The 15,125-nt window shown below is 43.9% G+C and overlaps 2 protein-coding genes across 5 annotated transcripts in view; both read right to left on the reverse strand.

Moving 5' to 3' along the window:
* The window catches only part of POC1B (POC1 centriolar protein B), a 99,322-nt gene that overhangs the window by 83,274 nt on the left and 923 nt on the right, over positions 1-15,125 (reverse strand). Inside the window, exon 1 of one of the 4 annotated variants that reach the window (XM_065934185.1) lies at positions 3,715-3,840. The exons of the other annotated variants lie outside the window; for them this stretch is intronic. The gene's annotated coding sequence lies outside the window, so the exon portion shown is untranslated. Of the gene's footprint in view, positions 1-3,714; positions 3,841-15,125 lie in introns of those variants that run through there. 4 annotated transcript variants of the gene reach the window in all.
* Positions 9,515-14,778, reverse strand: GALNT4 (polypeptide N-acetylgalactosaminyltransferase 4). Its single transcript, XM_065934186.1, has one exon. The coding sequence runs from the start codon at positions 14,537-14,539 to the stop codon at positions 12,791-12,793; it is 1,749 nt and encodes a 582-aa protein (XP_065790258.1). The 5' UTR covers positions 14,540-14,778; the 3' UTR covers positions 9,515-12,790.

Raw genomic sequence — 15,125 nt, forward strand, 5'->3', positions numbered from 1 at the left:
GTACATTTGGTATCTGTTTGACCCAGGATTGGTGAGACTAACTATGATCACTTGGTGTAGGTAGTTTTTGCCTTGTAAAGTCAGTGATTTTTCCCCTTTGTAATTAATAAGTATTTTGTGGGGGAGATAAACTATGTAAATATCCTCTTCCTCAATAAACTGTCACCCACTAATTTTAGCATCCTTCAATAATTTTTGAACCCATTACTCTTTAATTTACTAATCAATGTTTAATTAATTAAATTAATGAACTATTTACTATTTTAAGGATGAATCTTCTCTTTTTCTCCATCTATCTACTTATTCAATACCTCGTTTACATCAGTATGGACTCAGATTATTTTACTCAATGGGCTATTATCCAGATTTATCATTATTCTGATTCTCATACTGTTCCAGATTTGGCTAGGATAAAGCCCCTTAAAGCTCGCCTCTGTGTCCTTCTGATATGTGTCCATCATTCTTTGAATACTTCCTTACTTCCATATTTACAAGGTATTGCAGACGTATTTTCCCTGCTCCAGCCCTGGTGCAGGTCTTTTTTTCCCCCCAGGAAGTTCGGATTCCTTTTCATAGAGAATGGCAAACTTAGAAACCAAGATATGGCAACTATGTTTGCTCACTGCTACTGGGCTTACCAGGTGGTGCTAGGGGTAAAGACCCCGCCTGCCAACACAGGAGATGCGAGAGATGTGGGTTTGATCCCTGGGTCGGGAAGATCCCATGGAGGAGGGCATGCCAACCCACTCCAGTATTCGTGCCTGGAGAATCCCATGGACACAGGAGCCTGGAGGGCTCCAGTCCACAGGGCTGAAAGAGTCAGACACGACTGAAGTGACTTAGCACCCATGCACAAACTGCTGTGACAGCTGACAGAACTAAGAAATGAGATAGAAACAGAAATCTCAGAAGTCAGAACTAAGAAATCAGATGAAAATAGAAAGCAGTATCTATCCATATGCAGAAATCAAGATAAAGGTGTTAAGAACCACGTGTTCATATACTGGTAACTCCCATTTCAATCTAACAGCATAGAGTACATTTCAGTCCTTACTCTTCTAACATTTATAACTCTCCTTTCCCACAGTAAAAAGAAAGAAAAAAACCTGGCTCACATTACACTCAATATATTTTTGTTCAAGTCTAGAGCATGCAAACAGTTTCAGAATCACTAAGCCACATCCCTGCCATAAGCAGTCCTACTAACTAGAGTCAGGGTACAGTTTCAGTCCTTTTGATCTTGTCAGATTTGGTTTTATTCTGTGTTAGAGTGAGACTCCTTCAGTTGTGAACTGAGTGTTGGGGCATACCCTTTAGTTCAGATGTGGCCTGATGCCTACGGCCTGGCCTCCGTGGTGTCTCGCCTGAGGTCCTGGGAAAGATCTCCCCTCCGCCTGAGCCACAGCTTGGTCGAGCTCTACCGGCATGATCCCAGGGATCACCAGCCTCGTCCTCATCCTCCCCCGCCTCCTGCCTGGCAGGAAGGGATCTCCCCGAGACCTCACACTCTCTCAAGTGCACCTCAGCCAAAACTGCATGCAGCAGCCCCACGGAGTCTGAGGCCGCCCACCCCACTCCGCAGCGGCTTCTCGGGAATCCTGCCCCGGTCACAGCCAGAGTGAAGGCCTCTCCTGCCCGGCTCAGCCAGGCCCGCTCTGCTCGGCTCTCCCTCCCGTGGGCAGCGGGGAGTGCGCCCCCGAGAAAGCCAAGGCCACGCGCAAACGGGAGGGGCTCACCTTGTGTCTCCCCCTTGCAAGGATCACTGGTTTACGTTCCCTGTCGCTCAACATCCGAAAACAGTTGCCTTGTATATTCTGTCTCGTTTTACAGTTGCTTTCAGCTGGAGGGCACGTTTGGTTCCTAGGTAACTACCCTGACTGGAGAAAGAAGTCAGCCCCAGTCTTTTTCATAGCTGTATAGTATTCTATGGTGGTGGTGTTTAGTCGCTAAGTCGTGTCTGACTCTTTGCGACCCCGTGAACTGTAGCCCGCCAGGCTCCTATGTCCATGGAATTCTCCAGGCAAGAATATTGGAATGGGCTGCCATTTCCTTCTCCAGGGGATCTTCCCAACCCAGAGACTGAACCCACATTTCCTGCATTGCAGACAGATTCTTTGCCACTGAACCACCAGGGAAGCCACTCTATGATGTACCTATATCTTAATTTTTTCAACCAGGTGACCATATTTAGGTTGTTTACAAACAGCATTGTAATGAACATGTGTCATTTCTGATATGTACAAAATATCACTGTGATAGATGCCCTGAATAATTATTGATGGGTCAAAAAGTACATATTTTAGCAGGCCCATGTTCACCATCTAGTATCCTTCACAATTTAAAAAATTTGGATTATATTCCTCTCAGGCCTTTTCATTCCATAGTCAAGAGGGTCTGAAAAACTCAATCACCTCTATACAGAAATACTTGAATTTTTCAATTATTTCAGAAGTTCCTCTGTATACTTCTTACCTTCATCATGTCTGCTTTAAAATTCCCTACCGGGACCAAACTCAGCTCTCTGGTGTGAAGGCACCAAGATTTGTACTTTCTGCTGCATTTCTAGGTTCATTTTGGTTTTGGGTTACAACAGAAAACACTGGATCACCTTCTTCAGGGAGATATAAACAAGAAAATTTTCTAAGGAAATCCAAGAGGAGGAATTCACTGTAAATATTTTTTTCAAGACAAGAAAAATAAAATGTAATCCCCAGGCAAACACACCACAAACCAAGACAGAAGTAAGAGAGAGGGTTGCATAATACAAAGGCAATATTCTAATCATAACTAGATAAACTTTAATATCTAATTCTTTCAGAATCAGCTTGTCCAATCGAAGCACTATGTAATAGTATTGATATAATTAAGTGATGGCACTAACTCAAAATTCCTCTGCCATGAATAGGGAATAATTTTCCTGCTAGCTGACATGAAGTAATTAGCCTGTTAGTAGTGTAAGCAGAGTCTCAAAGAAACTGTGGCTGCTTTAAAAATAATCTTTAGTAATGACAGTGTGGAGAAATTTAGTTTATTCAAATTCTCTATGAGGGCTGAGGAGCTTAACAACACAAACCCTTCCGGGTTGTCACTAAGGGCCAAATCGTTTTCAGAACTTGGTAAACATCCTTTTACTTAATCCTCACAAGGAGGCAGGTGACTATCATTATCCCTTTTGTATGGATGAGGAAATGAAGCTTGGTGAGGTGAAGTAACTGGCCCAGGGTCATAAACGTAGAAAGGAGCAGAGTTTAACCCATATCTATCAGACTCCAAGGGCTTCCCCGGTGGTGAGGTGGTAGAGAATCTGCCTGCCGATGCATGAGATGTGGGTTCGATCCCTGGGGCGGGAAGATCTCCTGGAAAAGGAAAGGACAAACCACTCCAGTATCCTTGTCTTGGAAATTCCATGGACAGAGGAGCCTGGTGGTCTACAGCCCAGCCACTGGGGTCTCAAAAGAGTCGGACACAACTTAGGGACTCAACAACAACAACAATCAGACTCCACATTCCACATCAAGAACCCAGGCTCTGGGGATTTACAGACTGTCCCCACTGGAATTCCTGGGGACCTTGTTAAAGACGTGTATTTCTAGGAAGTTACATTCTCCAGAGTGAAACCCAGGAACCTGAACTTTTGACCACCTCCTCAGTTAATTCTGACGGACGTGGAAATCCGAGAAAGACCGCGCTCTGCTTCTGCCTCTCACTGCACACCTGAGGTCACGTTAGCACTGGGGAGCGGTGTTTAGAAACGGTGACAGGAGGAAGAGCTTCAGTAAAAGCTGCTGCACAGGTCTGCCATCAGGAACCAGAATAACAGGCTTCCCTGGAGGCTCGGGGGTAGAAAAGCCACCTGCCAATGCTGGAGAAAACGGGTTTGATCCCCGGGTCAGGAATAAACCCTGGAGTGGGAAGTGGCAACCTGCTCCAGTGTTCTTGCCTGGAGAAGTCCATGGACAGAGGAGCCTAGTGGCTACAACCCATGAGGTCTCCACAGGGTCAGACACAGCTCAGCAACTAAGAACCAGAAAAGAAGAAGAATTTTTGGCAAACGTCAATTATGGTTTCACGGTCAGGAAAATAACTTTAAAAATTCACAATTTCATTCTGCCTCTATTCAGTAAGAAAGGAGGTAAAAAAAATTGTTCTACACTCTCATTTATTCTACAAACATCCCACGGATTAAACAGGGAATGAGTCGATGACAGAGCAACCCTGAACACAAAAAGAGGAAAGGCTGATAATGTCAATGCTGAAATACATCATTTTAAATGGAAACTTCCAACATGCGGCTTAGATTGTGCACGTCATGTGAAAATGCTCCGAAACTCTTCTGATGTTTGTATAAACTTGAGTGCGGCCCTCTGGGAAATTGAGTTGAGGGGGAAAAGTGTGGCTCCAGAAGCTGATGAGAGATCAGGCTCAGCCAGGCTCTGCTGCTTACCAGCTACACCGCCTCAGCTAACTTACTCAGCTTCCCGTTTCCACCTCCATGAACAGGGATGACATTCACAAGCTATCGTTTGCTCCCATCCTCTCCTCTCTGATTGCCTCCCATCCTGTGAAACCCAAGAGCGTATACCTCCTGAGTATACACAAATCCACCACACCTCCTGCTGTTTCTCCAGTCATGCCTTCAGCCCCACTGCCATCAGTCATGCCTCACTCTCGCTCCCATGAAGCTCGGGATGGTCCCTGGGCTGACCCTGGTGCCCACACTTGCTGTCCTTTCCCCAAAGCTACCACCTGGCCAGAGAAACACCATTTCCAGGCTCTCTCTTGCACACACATCCTCCTCTCTGAAAGTCCCTCCTCCTACTTGCCTGCTTACACATTGACTCCGCTTGGGGACGTCAAGCTCCCTGAAACCCTCCCAAGCGGCAAGCATTTTCACACTTCACCTACCTGAGGTCACAGTCTTTCTCTCTGTTCCAAGTCTTGGTATTATAAGTTCACTCAACAGATATCTCAGCCCTACCACATGTAAGGGCAGGATGGCTGGGGCGGGGGGAGTCCTGAGTCACAAGATAGACAAAAATCTCTAAACAGGGAGCTTTAGTTTAAGCAGAGAAGAGAGCAACAAGTCAAGGAGCAGGCTAACGTATCAAATTTAAATTGTGCTAAGAGGCATGAAAGATAAAGCAGGGTGTCATATGAGAAGTTCTTGTGGGCACAGAATCCTTAATTCAGGTGAAGTGATCAGTGGCATTTTAAGTGGAGGCATGAAGGACACAGAGGAACCAGCCAAGCAGAGGGAGGTGGTGAAGAACATTTCTGATCAAGGGCTCACCCAGGCCTCTCTGAAGACCTTTTCTTCCATGTGTCCTCAGCATCCTGTTCCGGTGATCACGCCCTGGATGTTATCACAAGCAGCACCAACATTTCTCTGATCACTAACCGAAACCCACCATCCTTAACAACACGCTTTCCTTATAGCTGGCTTGCTCACAGCTTCTATCTCATCCAGAACACCAATCCACTGACTTCCGTTCTCCACGGAGGCTCTCTTTCACTGTCTTCATTTCACTATCCAATTTGTAGTCTTTGTTTCTTTCCTTACCCAGTTTATAAACCCTTTCTTGCACATATATTCAGTCCTTTGACTTGTCTTCCTCTCTTCAAATTCCTCTGGCAAAATCTCGGTCACTCTGCCTTTTCTGAGGCTGAATCTGTGACAGAAATGCTAGACACACTCCAAGGAAGACTAGGAACAATATAAATTCAAGACTGCTAATTTCATAGGGACCTGTCTCCACTGCTCGATGGTGCTTACTTCTGCAATAATTCCCTCCCCCACTCTCTCTAATGACTAACATATCCTCTCTTTCCAACATTTTTACCCTACTCTATCTACACCTTGGCTTTCACAATACCCTGCTATAGTGGCATTCCCTCCTATTTTTCTAACCATTCCTTCTTGGATTCTTTTGCTATTTCCCCTTCTGACCCAAAGGCTGGAGATCTTTGCATGTGTGCATACTGAGTCGCTAAATCGTGTCTGACTCTTTGCGACTCCATGGACTATAACCTGCCAGGCTCCTCTGTCCAGACAAGAATACTGGAGTAGGTTGCCATTTCCTTCTGCAGGGGATCTTCCTGGGAAGGGAATCAACCAAGTCCTGCAGTGGCAGGCAGATTCTTTACCACTGAGCCACCTAGAAACCGGCCATTTGCCCTCATTGTTCTGTTTTTCCCAGGTGACTTCATCTATTCCATGACTTAAAACACCATTCATATGCTATAACCCTAGTTTGAAGACCACCATCCTAGTTTGAAGCACCATCATCTGCTGATATTAATATAATGGCTCCTAACTGATTTTTCTACTCACAGTAGTTCAATCCACATAGAAACCAGAGTGATCGTTTTGAGGTGTGAACGTGTCATTCTCTCCCTTAAAATCCTTCAGCAGATTTCCATGACTCTCGGAACAAAAGCCTAAAGCATTGCTTCTGTCTTAGTTTCCTGCGGCTGGTGTAACCAAGTACCATAACTTTGCAGCCTTCAAACAACAGATATTTATTCTCACAGGTCTGGAGGCCGGAAATCCAAAATTCAAGTGTTGGCAGGACCACACTCCCTCTAAAGGCTCTAGAGATTTCATTTTCCAATCTCTGGTGCCTTCAGGATCTCCTTGGCTGGTGGCTCTATGACTGCAATTTCTGCCTCTGGCTTCATGTGACCTCCTCTTATCTCTGTTTGTCTCACTTAGGGCCCACCCAGATAGCTCAGGAGGATCTCTGTTCAAATCCTGCAAAGACCTTTTCTTTCCAATGAAGTCACACTTACAGGTTTCAGGCATTAAGACACGGACACACATCTTTGGGAGGGTTGCCATTTAACCCGCTACAGCCTCCAAAGACTCAGTGAGCTGCCTCTGTCTCACCCACAACTACACCTCCCAAAGCTTTCTTCACCTCCCAAAGCCTTTTATCTCCTTGATCAACCACAAGTTCTTTCCCACTCTGAATTTTTGCTTATGCTAATCTCTCTCCAGGCTTCGTTGGTGGCTCAGTGGTAAAGAATCCGCCTGCCAATGCAGGAGATGCCGGTTTGATAGCTGGGTTGGGGAGATTCCCTGGAGAAGGAAATGGCAACCCATTCCAGTATTCTTGCCTGGGAAATCCTATGGGTAGAGGGCAGGCTACAGTTCACAGGGTCGCAAAAGAGTTGGACACAACTTAATCACTAAACAACAAATAATTCTGCCTCTAGTCTTTGCCTAGCTAGCTCCTCCTTCAGGTCTTGAGTTGAATCTAACACGCAGAGAAGTGTTCTTTGACCCCCATAAACTTACGTATATTGCCCCAGTTACCATCCTTCAAAGAACCCTGTTCCTTTTCTTCCTACAAGTTGTATCTGCACATGATTTGTGCTTACTTGTTAATATCTGTGTCTATCACTGGATCATGAATTCTTCACATCATTGTAAGAAGCACATCTGTTTTGTACACTTCAGCATGTACACCCAAGCACAGGTGAGCACCTGACAAACAGCAGAACTAAATTAAGAAAAAAGAAAAAAGTAAGTAGAATACCTCCTATTCCTTTTTGAAAGAGGATCAGATAAGTATAAATAAATGAGTTAGAATGATGATCAGGCAGTGGAGGACACTGCTGGCCTGCAGGAGACATCCTTGCCCAGACAGCCTAGAAATGCTCAAGCTGGGAACAAAAGGAAAAGTTGTACCTGATTAATAGCGTTAGGACTTCTCTAGTCTCCAGTTCTGCCACAGACAGCTATATAGTCTCTCTGGAACTCATTTCACTTTTTATAATAATCTCTACCTCCTGTTCAAAACGATTGACTGAGGTTTTTCTGAACGTTTAGGGAAAAACTCCAATACAAACTAATTTCTACCTCTAGCCTAATTCTAAGCTAGGAGGTGCACAGATTTATCTAACTTCCTTAATTATGCTGAATTACAGCATGACTCAAGCATTAACAACAAATACCACTGAGCTGGTTTAAAGTCTAGTATGCATGGATGGGCTTCCCTCATAGCTCAGTCGGTAAAGAATCTGCCTGCAATGCAGGAGACCTGGATTCGATTCCTGGGTCAGGAAGATCCTCTGGAGAAGGAAATAGCAACCCACTCCAGTATTCTTGCCTGGAGAATCCCATGGACAGAGGAGCCTGGCAGGCTACAGTTCATGGGGTTGCAAGAGTCAGACACGATTTAGCAACTAAACCACCATGCACGGAAGAACAGAGAAAAAGAGCAGTCTTTTCTGAGACACGTGAAATTCTCCAGCCACTTTTTCTCCCCTAACCTTTTGGTTTTTTTCTAACTGAGATACAATTCACAGACCACAAATTCATCCTTTTAAAGTGTCCAATGCAGTGTTTTGTTCAAAGTTGCACAACCACGGTCACCATCTAATCGCAGAACATTCTCACCACCATCATCACACTCTCCAAAAAATCCACCTTCATGAGTAATCAGTCTCTATTCCTGCCTCCTCCAGGCCCTGGCAACCACTAATATTCTGACTCTAAAGATTTTCCAGTCTTTTTTTTTTTTTAATGTTAATGAAACTGAAACACAGAGAGATGAAATGATTTGCATCGGGTTGCAGCCACTTAGAAACTTACTAGCAAGATTATTATTACTCCTTATTAGGAAGATCACAACACACATGTTTAGGGTAAGTTTTTAAATTGTACATAAAAGAAAAAACCAAAAGATCAGTGAAAATATATTTAGCTTGACTACGTGCATGCATGCTCAGTTGTGTCTGATTCTTTGTGACCCTATGGACTGTAATCCACCAGGCTCCTTGGTCCATGGGATTCTCCAGGCAAGAATATTGGAGCAAGTTGCCATTTCCTCCTCCAGGGGATCTTCCCGACCCAGGGATTGAACCTTGTATACTGCGTCTCCTGTGCTGACGAGTGAACTCTTTACCATGAGCCACCTGGGAAGCCAAGTTGACTACATATACCTTAAATAAGGCTGCAAAACACCTGAAATATAAGGCAGAGTCCTGAGACTGGTGCTGCTCAGGCAACGTGTCATGCCACGGATTAGCAGGAGTGGAGGGTGTTTGGCAAGGATTACTAAAAGAGGAAGAAAGATACTACTGGTGGACAGGAATTGTGCTTAGGGACGGGGTAATACAGACAGGTTGAGGGAGGTGTGAGGCTATGCAGTTTACAGGGCAGACATATTTCTTTTCGGCCCAGGGTTTCGGATGTGTTAATGTGCACACGTGTCCACTTGGTTCCTTTTACAGTGCTCCCAATTTGTGCCAGAGATTTCTGATCATTTCCAGTTTGTTTATACAGTTAATGCATGAACGGTGTTAGAACCACTACAGAATCCTTGCTGGTTAATTGACACTTTGCAAAATAATACATGGAATTTCAACTTTTTTTAATATTCTACTGTCTGCATTTGTCAAATAAGTAAAATGATAACAAGTTTAACTTACTCCTATTACCATCCATAAATGTGTACATAGAAAGAGTGATCCCAGAGACTAAAACCATCAGAATCCATTTGCAAAAATAGTTAGGCATATGTTTTATTTTAAATGTCTTAATCGATATTGCAAATATCATTAACAAAAGGAAAAAGCTCATAAACTGCTCATCATACACCAAAAAATTCATTGTTCAAAAGAGATTAATCTGAATTTCAACATTCTTTGTGCTCATTTCATAACATTATTAAAACACCAATTCAAAAGGACAAACAAGTCAAAACTAAGTATTTCATTAACTAAAATTGAGACCCTAAATCAACTACACAACTGAAAAATAACCTTCCATCAACCAAGAAAAATTTGATTTGCTAACATATAATGAATACTCAAGAGCCTACTACTGGGTGCACAGACAAATTTTCTTTTACAAACAAGTTATTTTGAGTTATACAGACTCTGTAGATGACTAGATTATCATTGTTTTTAAGCAGCTGCTAAAAAAGACTATTTAGAGTCAACCTATTCACAGAATTGAATACTAAATAACATAGTGACCATTTAAAGTTGAAATTCTTGTCTACCAAATTTTTATAAAACTTTTTAAGCATGTAAATTAACTTAAAAGATCTGTTAATTATATACAGCAAAAGAGCTTTGGTACCAATAAATTAGAAGTAAGAAATCAATATATACCTTGTAGTTTTACAGTGTATTTTAGGAATTAAATTGGAAATGTCAACATATGAAAATGTGAAAGTCTCATTCTTCTATTACCTACATTATTACGAAGAATGAACCACCCGCTTATTCTGAATTACTGATATAAATAAAACACGAGCCTAAAATTTCTTCCAAAAAGATGAATGGGTCACACCCTGCAATTTAGGCAAAAGGTAAATAAAGAATTCAGTGCTTTACTTTTCAATGCTCCCTTTTTCTTTTGATGAGAGCAGAAAGATTCTAAGATAAAAATAATTCCAATAAATACATCTAGAATATATCAATCTTAGCGCTCCCATCTGATAGGGGGCTAAGAACAACCACCTGCCAATGCAGGAGATCCAGGTTCGATCCCTGGGTTGGGAAGATCCCCTGGAGAAGGAAACGGCAACCCACTCCAGTGTTCTTGCCTGGGAAATCGCATGGGCAGAGGAGCCTGAACGGCTACAGTCCATGGGGTCACAAAGAGTCAGATATGACTAAGCGACTGAGCATGCAAGAAGAACAAGAAAAATAAATAAAAAGAGAAAAGTGACTTTTAAAAACCAAAAGGCAGATTGAGTAAGGGGTGAGGGTGGGTTTAGGAGAATATTTGCTGCCAATTAACCAATTCAGAGCACTATTACTAATTCTTCCTAAATTACACCCAAGGTCATGCACATTGCACATAGAATCTAAACCATTCTTTGCTACATAACATATGAAAATTATTAACACATTTTTAAGAAACAAAAGAGAAACAAAATATACAAAGCAATATTACAGTTTGAAAAGGTTATTCTAAAAACTTTTCTTAAATTTAGATTTTGCCAAGTTCCTACTCTCCAACTAATCAAGTAGACACCAAAAACAACTTCTGAGTACTGTGGACTGAACCTTTACGGAGCATGTCTTTTTCACAAATCTACACCAAAATGAACTAATTAAGATTTAATTCTGAATTCAGCCTGTGATTGATTTCTGGATATAACATGGGAATAAAAACAGTAAAAGTAACTTTTTAAAAGTATGTTTACTTCTCACATAAATTAGTTTGGAAAATATTAATATTCTTAACCCAAAAGATTCCTTTCAGAGTTTGAAAGATTAAAGAGTAAAAAACAAAATTGGTTCAGCAATTCTCAAAATAAAATGAATACAAACACTGGCCACAACTTTCCACTCAATCCAAAATAAACCACTTCAAATGAGCTCAGCTCACTTAATTTTCAAAAATCATTTCTTTTTTCCAGCTTCATACCTGAAATGACCATTGCTCAACAACATTATCTACGTTAGCAGGGAGGAGATAAATGTGTTGTAGAGATTGCAAGGTTGCTGAATGTACAAGCATGACATTCCAGAGCTGGAGGGAATCTTCAAGACCTGCTCCAGCACCCACATTCTACAGATGAGGAAACTGAGGCCCAAAAGGAGTCATTTAATCACAGGACTTACCAAAGTCACATTGTTTGGCTAAGCCATTCATTCAGCCAGTCATTCATTCACCCACAATTACTGACAGCTATCTAAGCACCAGGCCTGGGGCTCCGTGCAGAAAAGAAGCTGGAAGGTCCCATCTACCGTTGCAGAGAGCTATCCTTCCCCTTGGAAAATCTTTAAGATCAACCCTTAAAAGTCCTCATCAGCAAGAACTCTGTAGGAGAGTTGCACTGACTTTGTCAAACAGGGCCCACTTTCAGTTTCACACGTTTCAGTAAACACAGTTGGCCTCTATTGTGTTTATTTTAAGTGATTATTAAGCGTTTACTTAAAGTGATTAAGCATTAACAAAGAGAAGCACAGTATTCTGAATGAGTCCCTCTCTGATACATTCAAAGTTGAAGGAAGTGCAATCAGAAAATACCCCATACACACACACAAGTTCACAGGGAGGACAGCTTACGAAATCAGAGCGATTTGAGGTATCAACAAAGAGCAGTTAAGTCTAATAGCTCAAGCTGGTAAAGTGTGGAATGTAAACGGCTTCCATTTCATTCAGATGTGGGTATATTTTTCTGAGATGTCTGTATGTTAGGAAGACCTTTAAACTCAATTCCAATTCACATCCAGTGACAATATAACTAAACCAGGCCTTTCTCCTGAAGAGTAACTTTCCTTGATTTCTATTTGAGTAACAGAAAATTAGAATTAAAAAACTAAACAAAACCTAAAATTTCACATGCTGACTAAAGGAAATTCAAATTCTATGTACAACAAAAATAGCAACAGCTTGAACTGCACATTTCTGAGTTTTTTTGTTTTTTCTTTTTAATGAGATGTGCAGTGAACTTACCCATCAACATAAATCATCCCTCATTTTGCTTGGACTTTTATATTCTTTAATATTAAGTCTGGCACTTAAATGTTTTGTGTATCTCAAGTCACAGTCGAGTCAACTTCTTTAAGAAGTAAGAGAACATATTGACAAAGCTCTTAAATAAAACAACCCCAAATAAGGCACTTTGAAATATTAAACAACAGCTCTCTGCGCACCCAGGTTCCGTGTTTTGTTTTAACCAAAACGCTCCACCGCTTTTACAGAGCTCTTGCAGATGACCACTGGGTGAATGATGATGAAATAAATCTTCACTGAGGCTCTCTGCAGGCTGACTCCCCTGAAGCTATTGTCAGTTCCAGACCAAAGTGCTGTTATGCTCATCTATTTCTCAAACTTCCAGATTTGATTTTTATCTAGGGCATCACAAGTTCTCATCTGAACATCGGGCCGGCCCTCGGGTGTCCGGTAAGCACTGAGACACAGTCCTGAGTGGGGATGAAAAACAGTTCCATCTTCTTTAAAATGCCAAATAATGTTTGCTGGGATAGGAAACCCATCTTTGGGACAATTCTGCATTCCCACATGCTTTCTTAGCTCGGCAACTTCTGCACATAACTCCGTCACCGAATTAAACCTTATTTCTTTGTTGGAGGTATATTCAAAGAATTGATTGCCTCCTTGACCGTGGCATCCAAATAGGGAAAGGTTAGCACTTGTGGGGTTGTTGTCAGGAGCATTATAATCTAAACATTCAGAAGAGATCCCAATACTGCGAATAGCTCCGTGCCAGCCTGGCCTATCCTCTGGAACGTGCAAAGTAGAAAACACATTTTTCAAATACCAGTCAAAGCTCTTGCACCTCAGCCTTTCCCGTAGTAATTTTCTTTCAGAAATATCGCCATAAGCTTCTTTCCTTGCTGGAGGGTTTCGATTGTAGAAATGCTCCTTGTACTCGTCCATCCAGACTTCCGCTGCCCGAGCAGTATTCTGTAGGAAATTGGGCCGAGCATATGGTGCCCGCTTAGGGAATACGTGGCCCACGTGGGAACATGGGTGGATCTCCAGTTTACCTCCACACTGCCACACCCTGAAAGACAGCTCCAGGTTTTCACCTCCCCACACTTCCATCCCCGTGTCATAAGTTCCGAGGTACTGGAAATACTTCTTGCTGACCGCAAACAGTCCTCCGGCCATGGTGGGCGATCTGAATGGTTCAATTCTCGATTTACGCCTGTCCTTCTCATGTTTGGGGACAGAATGCCACTGGAAGGTTAGACGCCAGTCGAACCCACCAATCATGGGCTCCCCAGTCTGCATATAGAATTCAAAAGTATTCCAGTCGATGGTGTCTATAACAGGACAAATGATCACTGTTTCATCCTTATGAATCCTTTCCAAAAGTGGCTCCAGCCAGCCAGTATTGCACTCACAGTGACAATCCAGGAAAGTGAGGACGTCGCCAGTGGCAAAAGTGGCCCCAATCAGACGGGCCCTCACCAGCCCTTCCCGTTTGTTTGTTCTAATCAGGCGGACTCTATCCAGATTGCTGACATAAGTCTCCAGCTGTGTCTTCAAATAGATTCTGTCGCTCAAGTCATCGACTAAGATGATCTCCTTCAGAAGGACTGCGGGAGAAGTTTCCAAAACACTGTGGATGGTGCGAAGTAAGGTCGACCAGGCTTCGTTATAGAAAGCGATGATGACAGAAGTGGTGGGAAGTCTCCTATAGTTAAACTTCTTGGACTTACACTCATACATTCTCTTATCCTCTATGTGGCGGTGCAGGGAAATCCTGTCACTGAGGTAAATGTTAATGGCATATCTCTCAATGAGTTCCTCTTGCTGCTTCAGCTCGCTCTCGCTGAGCTGGAGCTTGCTGGCTTTCCCCCACTCCCCAAGGGCATGGGAATCTGCAGGGGGCTTCTCATATAGCGGCCGAGACAAATCCACTGCTTTCTTCCCCGGCTCGGAGAGCTGTCTTGACCCCGGCTCCCGGGCACCGCCGACTCGCAAGGAGACATGGAAAGTGGAGACGGAGAGTTCCACTAGGAGGTAGGCCCCTGTGAGAAGCGCCAGCAGCAGGCAGCTTTTGCCTGCCCACGTCCACCTCACGGCCATCCGGATCCTCATGGCTGGGGCGCGGACGCGGCCACCAGAGTCACCGCGCGCCGGGGAAAGGCTGCGGGACCCGACGCTTGAGCTCCGGGCTCAGGTAGCAGCGAACTTCCGAGCAGGTCCCTCCTTTCATGCAGGCGTTCGGCTCCTCGGCAGCCGCGGGGGCTTCCTGGGGGTCACCTGGGACCTCCGCGGGGCACGGCCTCCGGTGCAGTCCCAAGTCCTCTCTCCCCACTTCCTCCCGCCTGCCTCACAACTTTTCACAAACTCTGCAGCCAGCAACACCCCACCCTCCCCGGGCCGAGGGCAAACCCCTCCCCTTCCCACTTCCTCCCCCTGGCGGCGACTTCGCGCCAGCGGCCGGCCAGGCCCGGGCCCGGCCCAGGCCTGTGCGCGACCCTGCGGGGCCTGGGGGTCCCGGGAGCACCAAGGTGACCCTGGGCTCGGGTCCACTCCGGCTCCGACTGCATCTCGGCCGTTCTCAACACGATTCCACCCATATAGATCCTCAGAGGTGGCTCTCCTGGGGACCCAGCGTGGACGGGCGGCAAGGGTTCCCACCGATTGAGCGTCTCATCACACACACACACACACACACACA

This window comes from Muntiacus reevesi, chromosome 4, assembly GCF_963930625.1.
Source record: "Muntiacus reevesi chromosome 4, mMunRee1.1, whole genome shotgun sequence".
NCBI classification, from domain to species: domain Eukaryota; kingdom Metazoa; phylum Chordata; class Mammalia; order Artiodactyla; family Cervidae; genus Muntiacus; species Muntiacus reevesi.

Bases quoted from the DNA above. Each gene is read 5' to 3' on its own strand.
- GALNT4 (XM_065934186.1), bottom strand. From the start codon at position 14,539: ATGAGGATCCGGATGGCCGTGAGGTGGACGTGGGCAGGCAAAAGCTGC.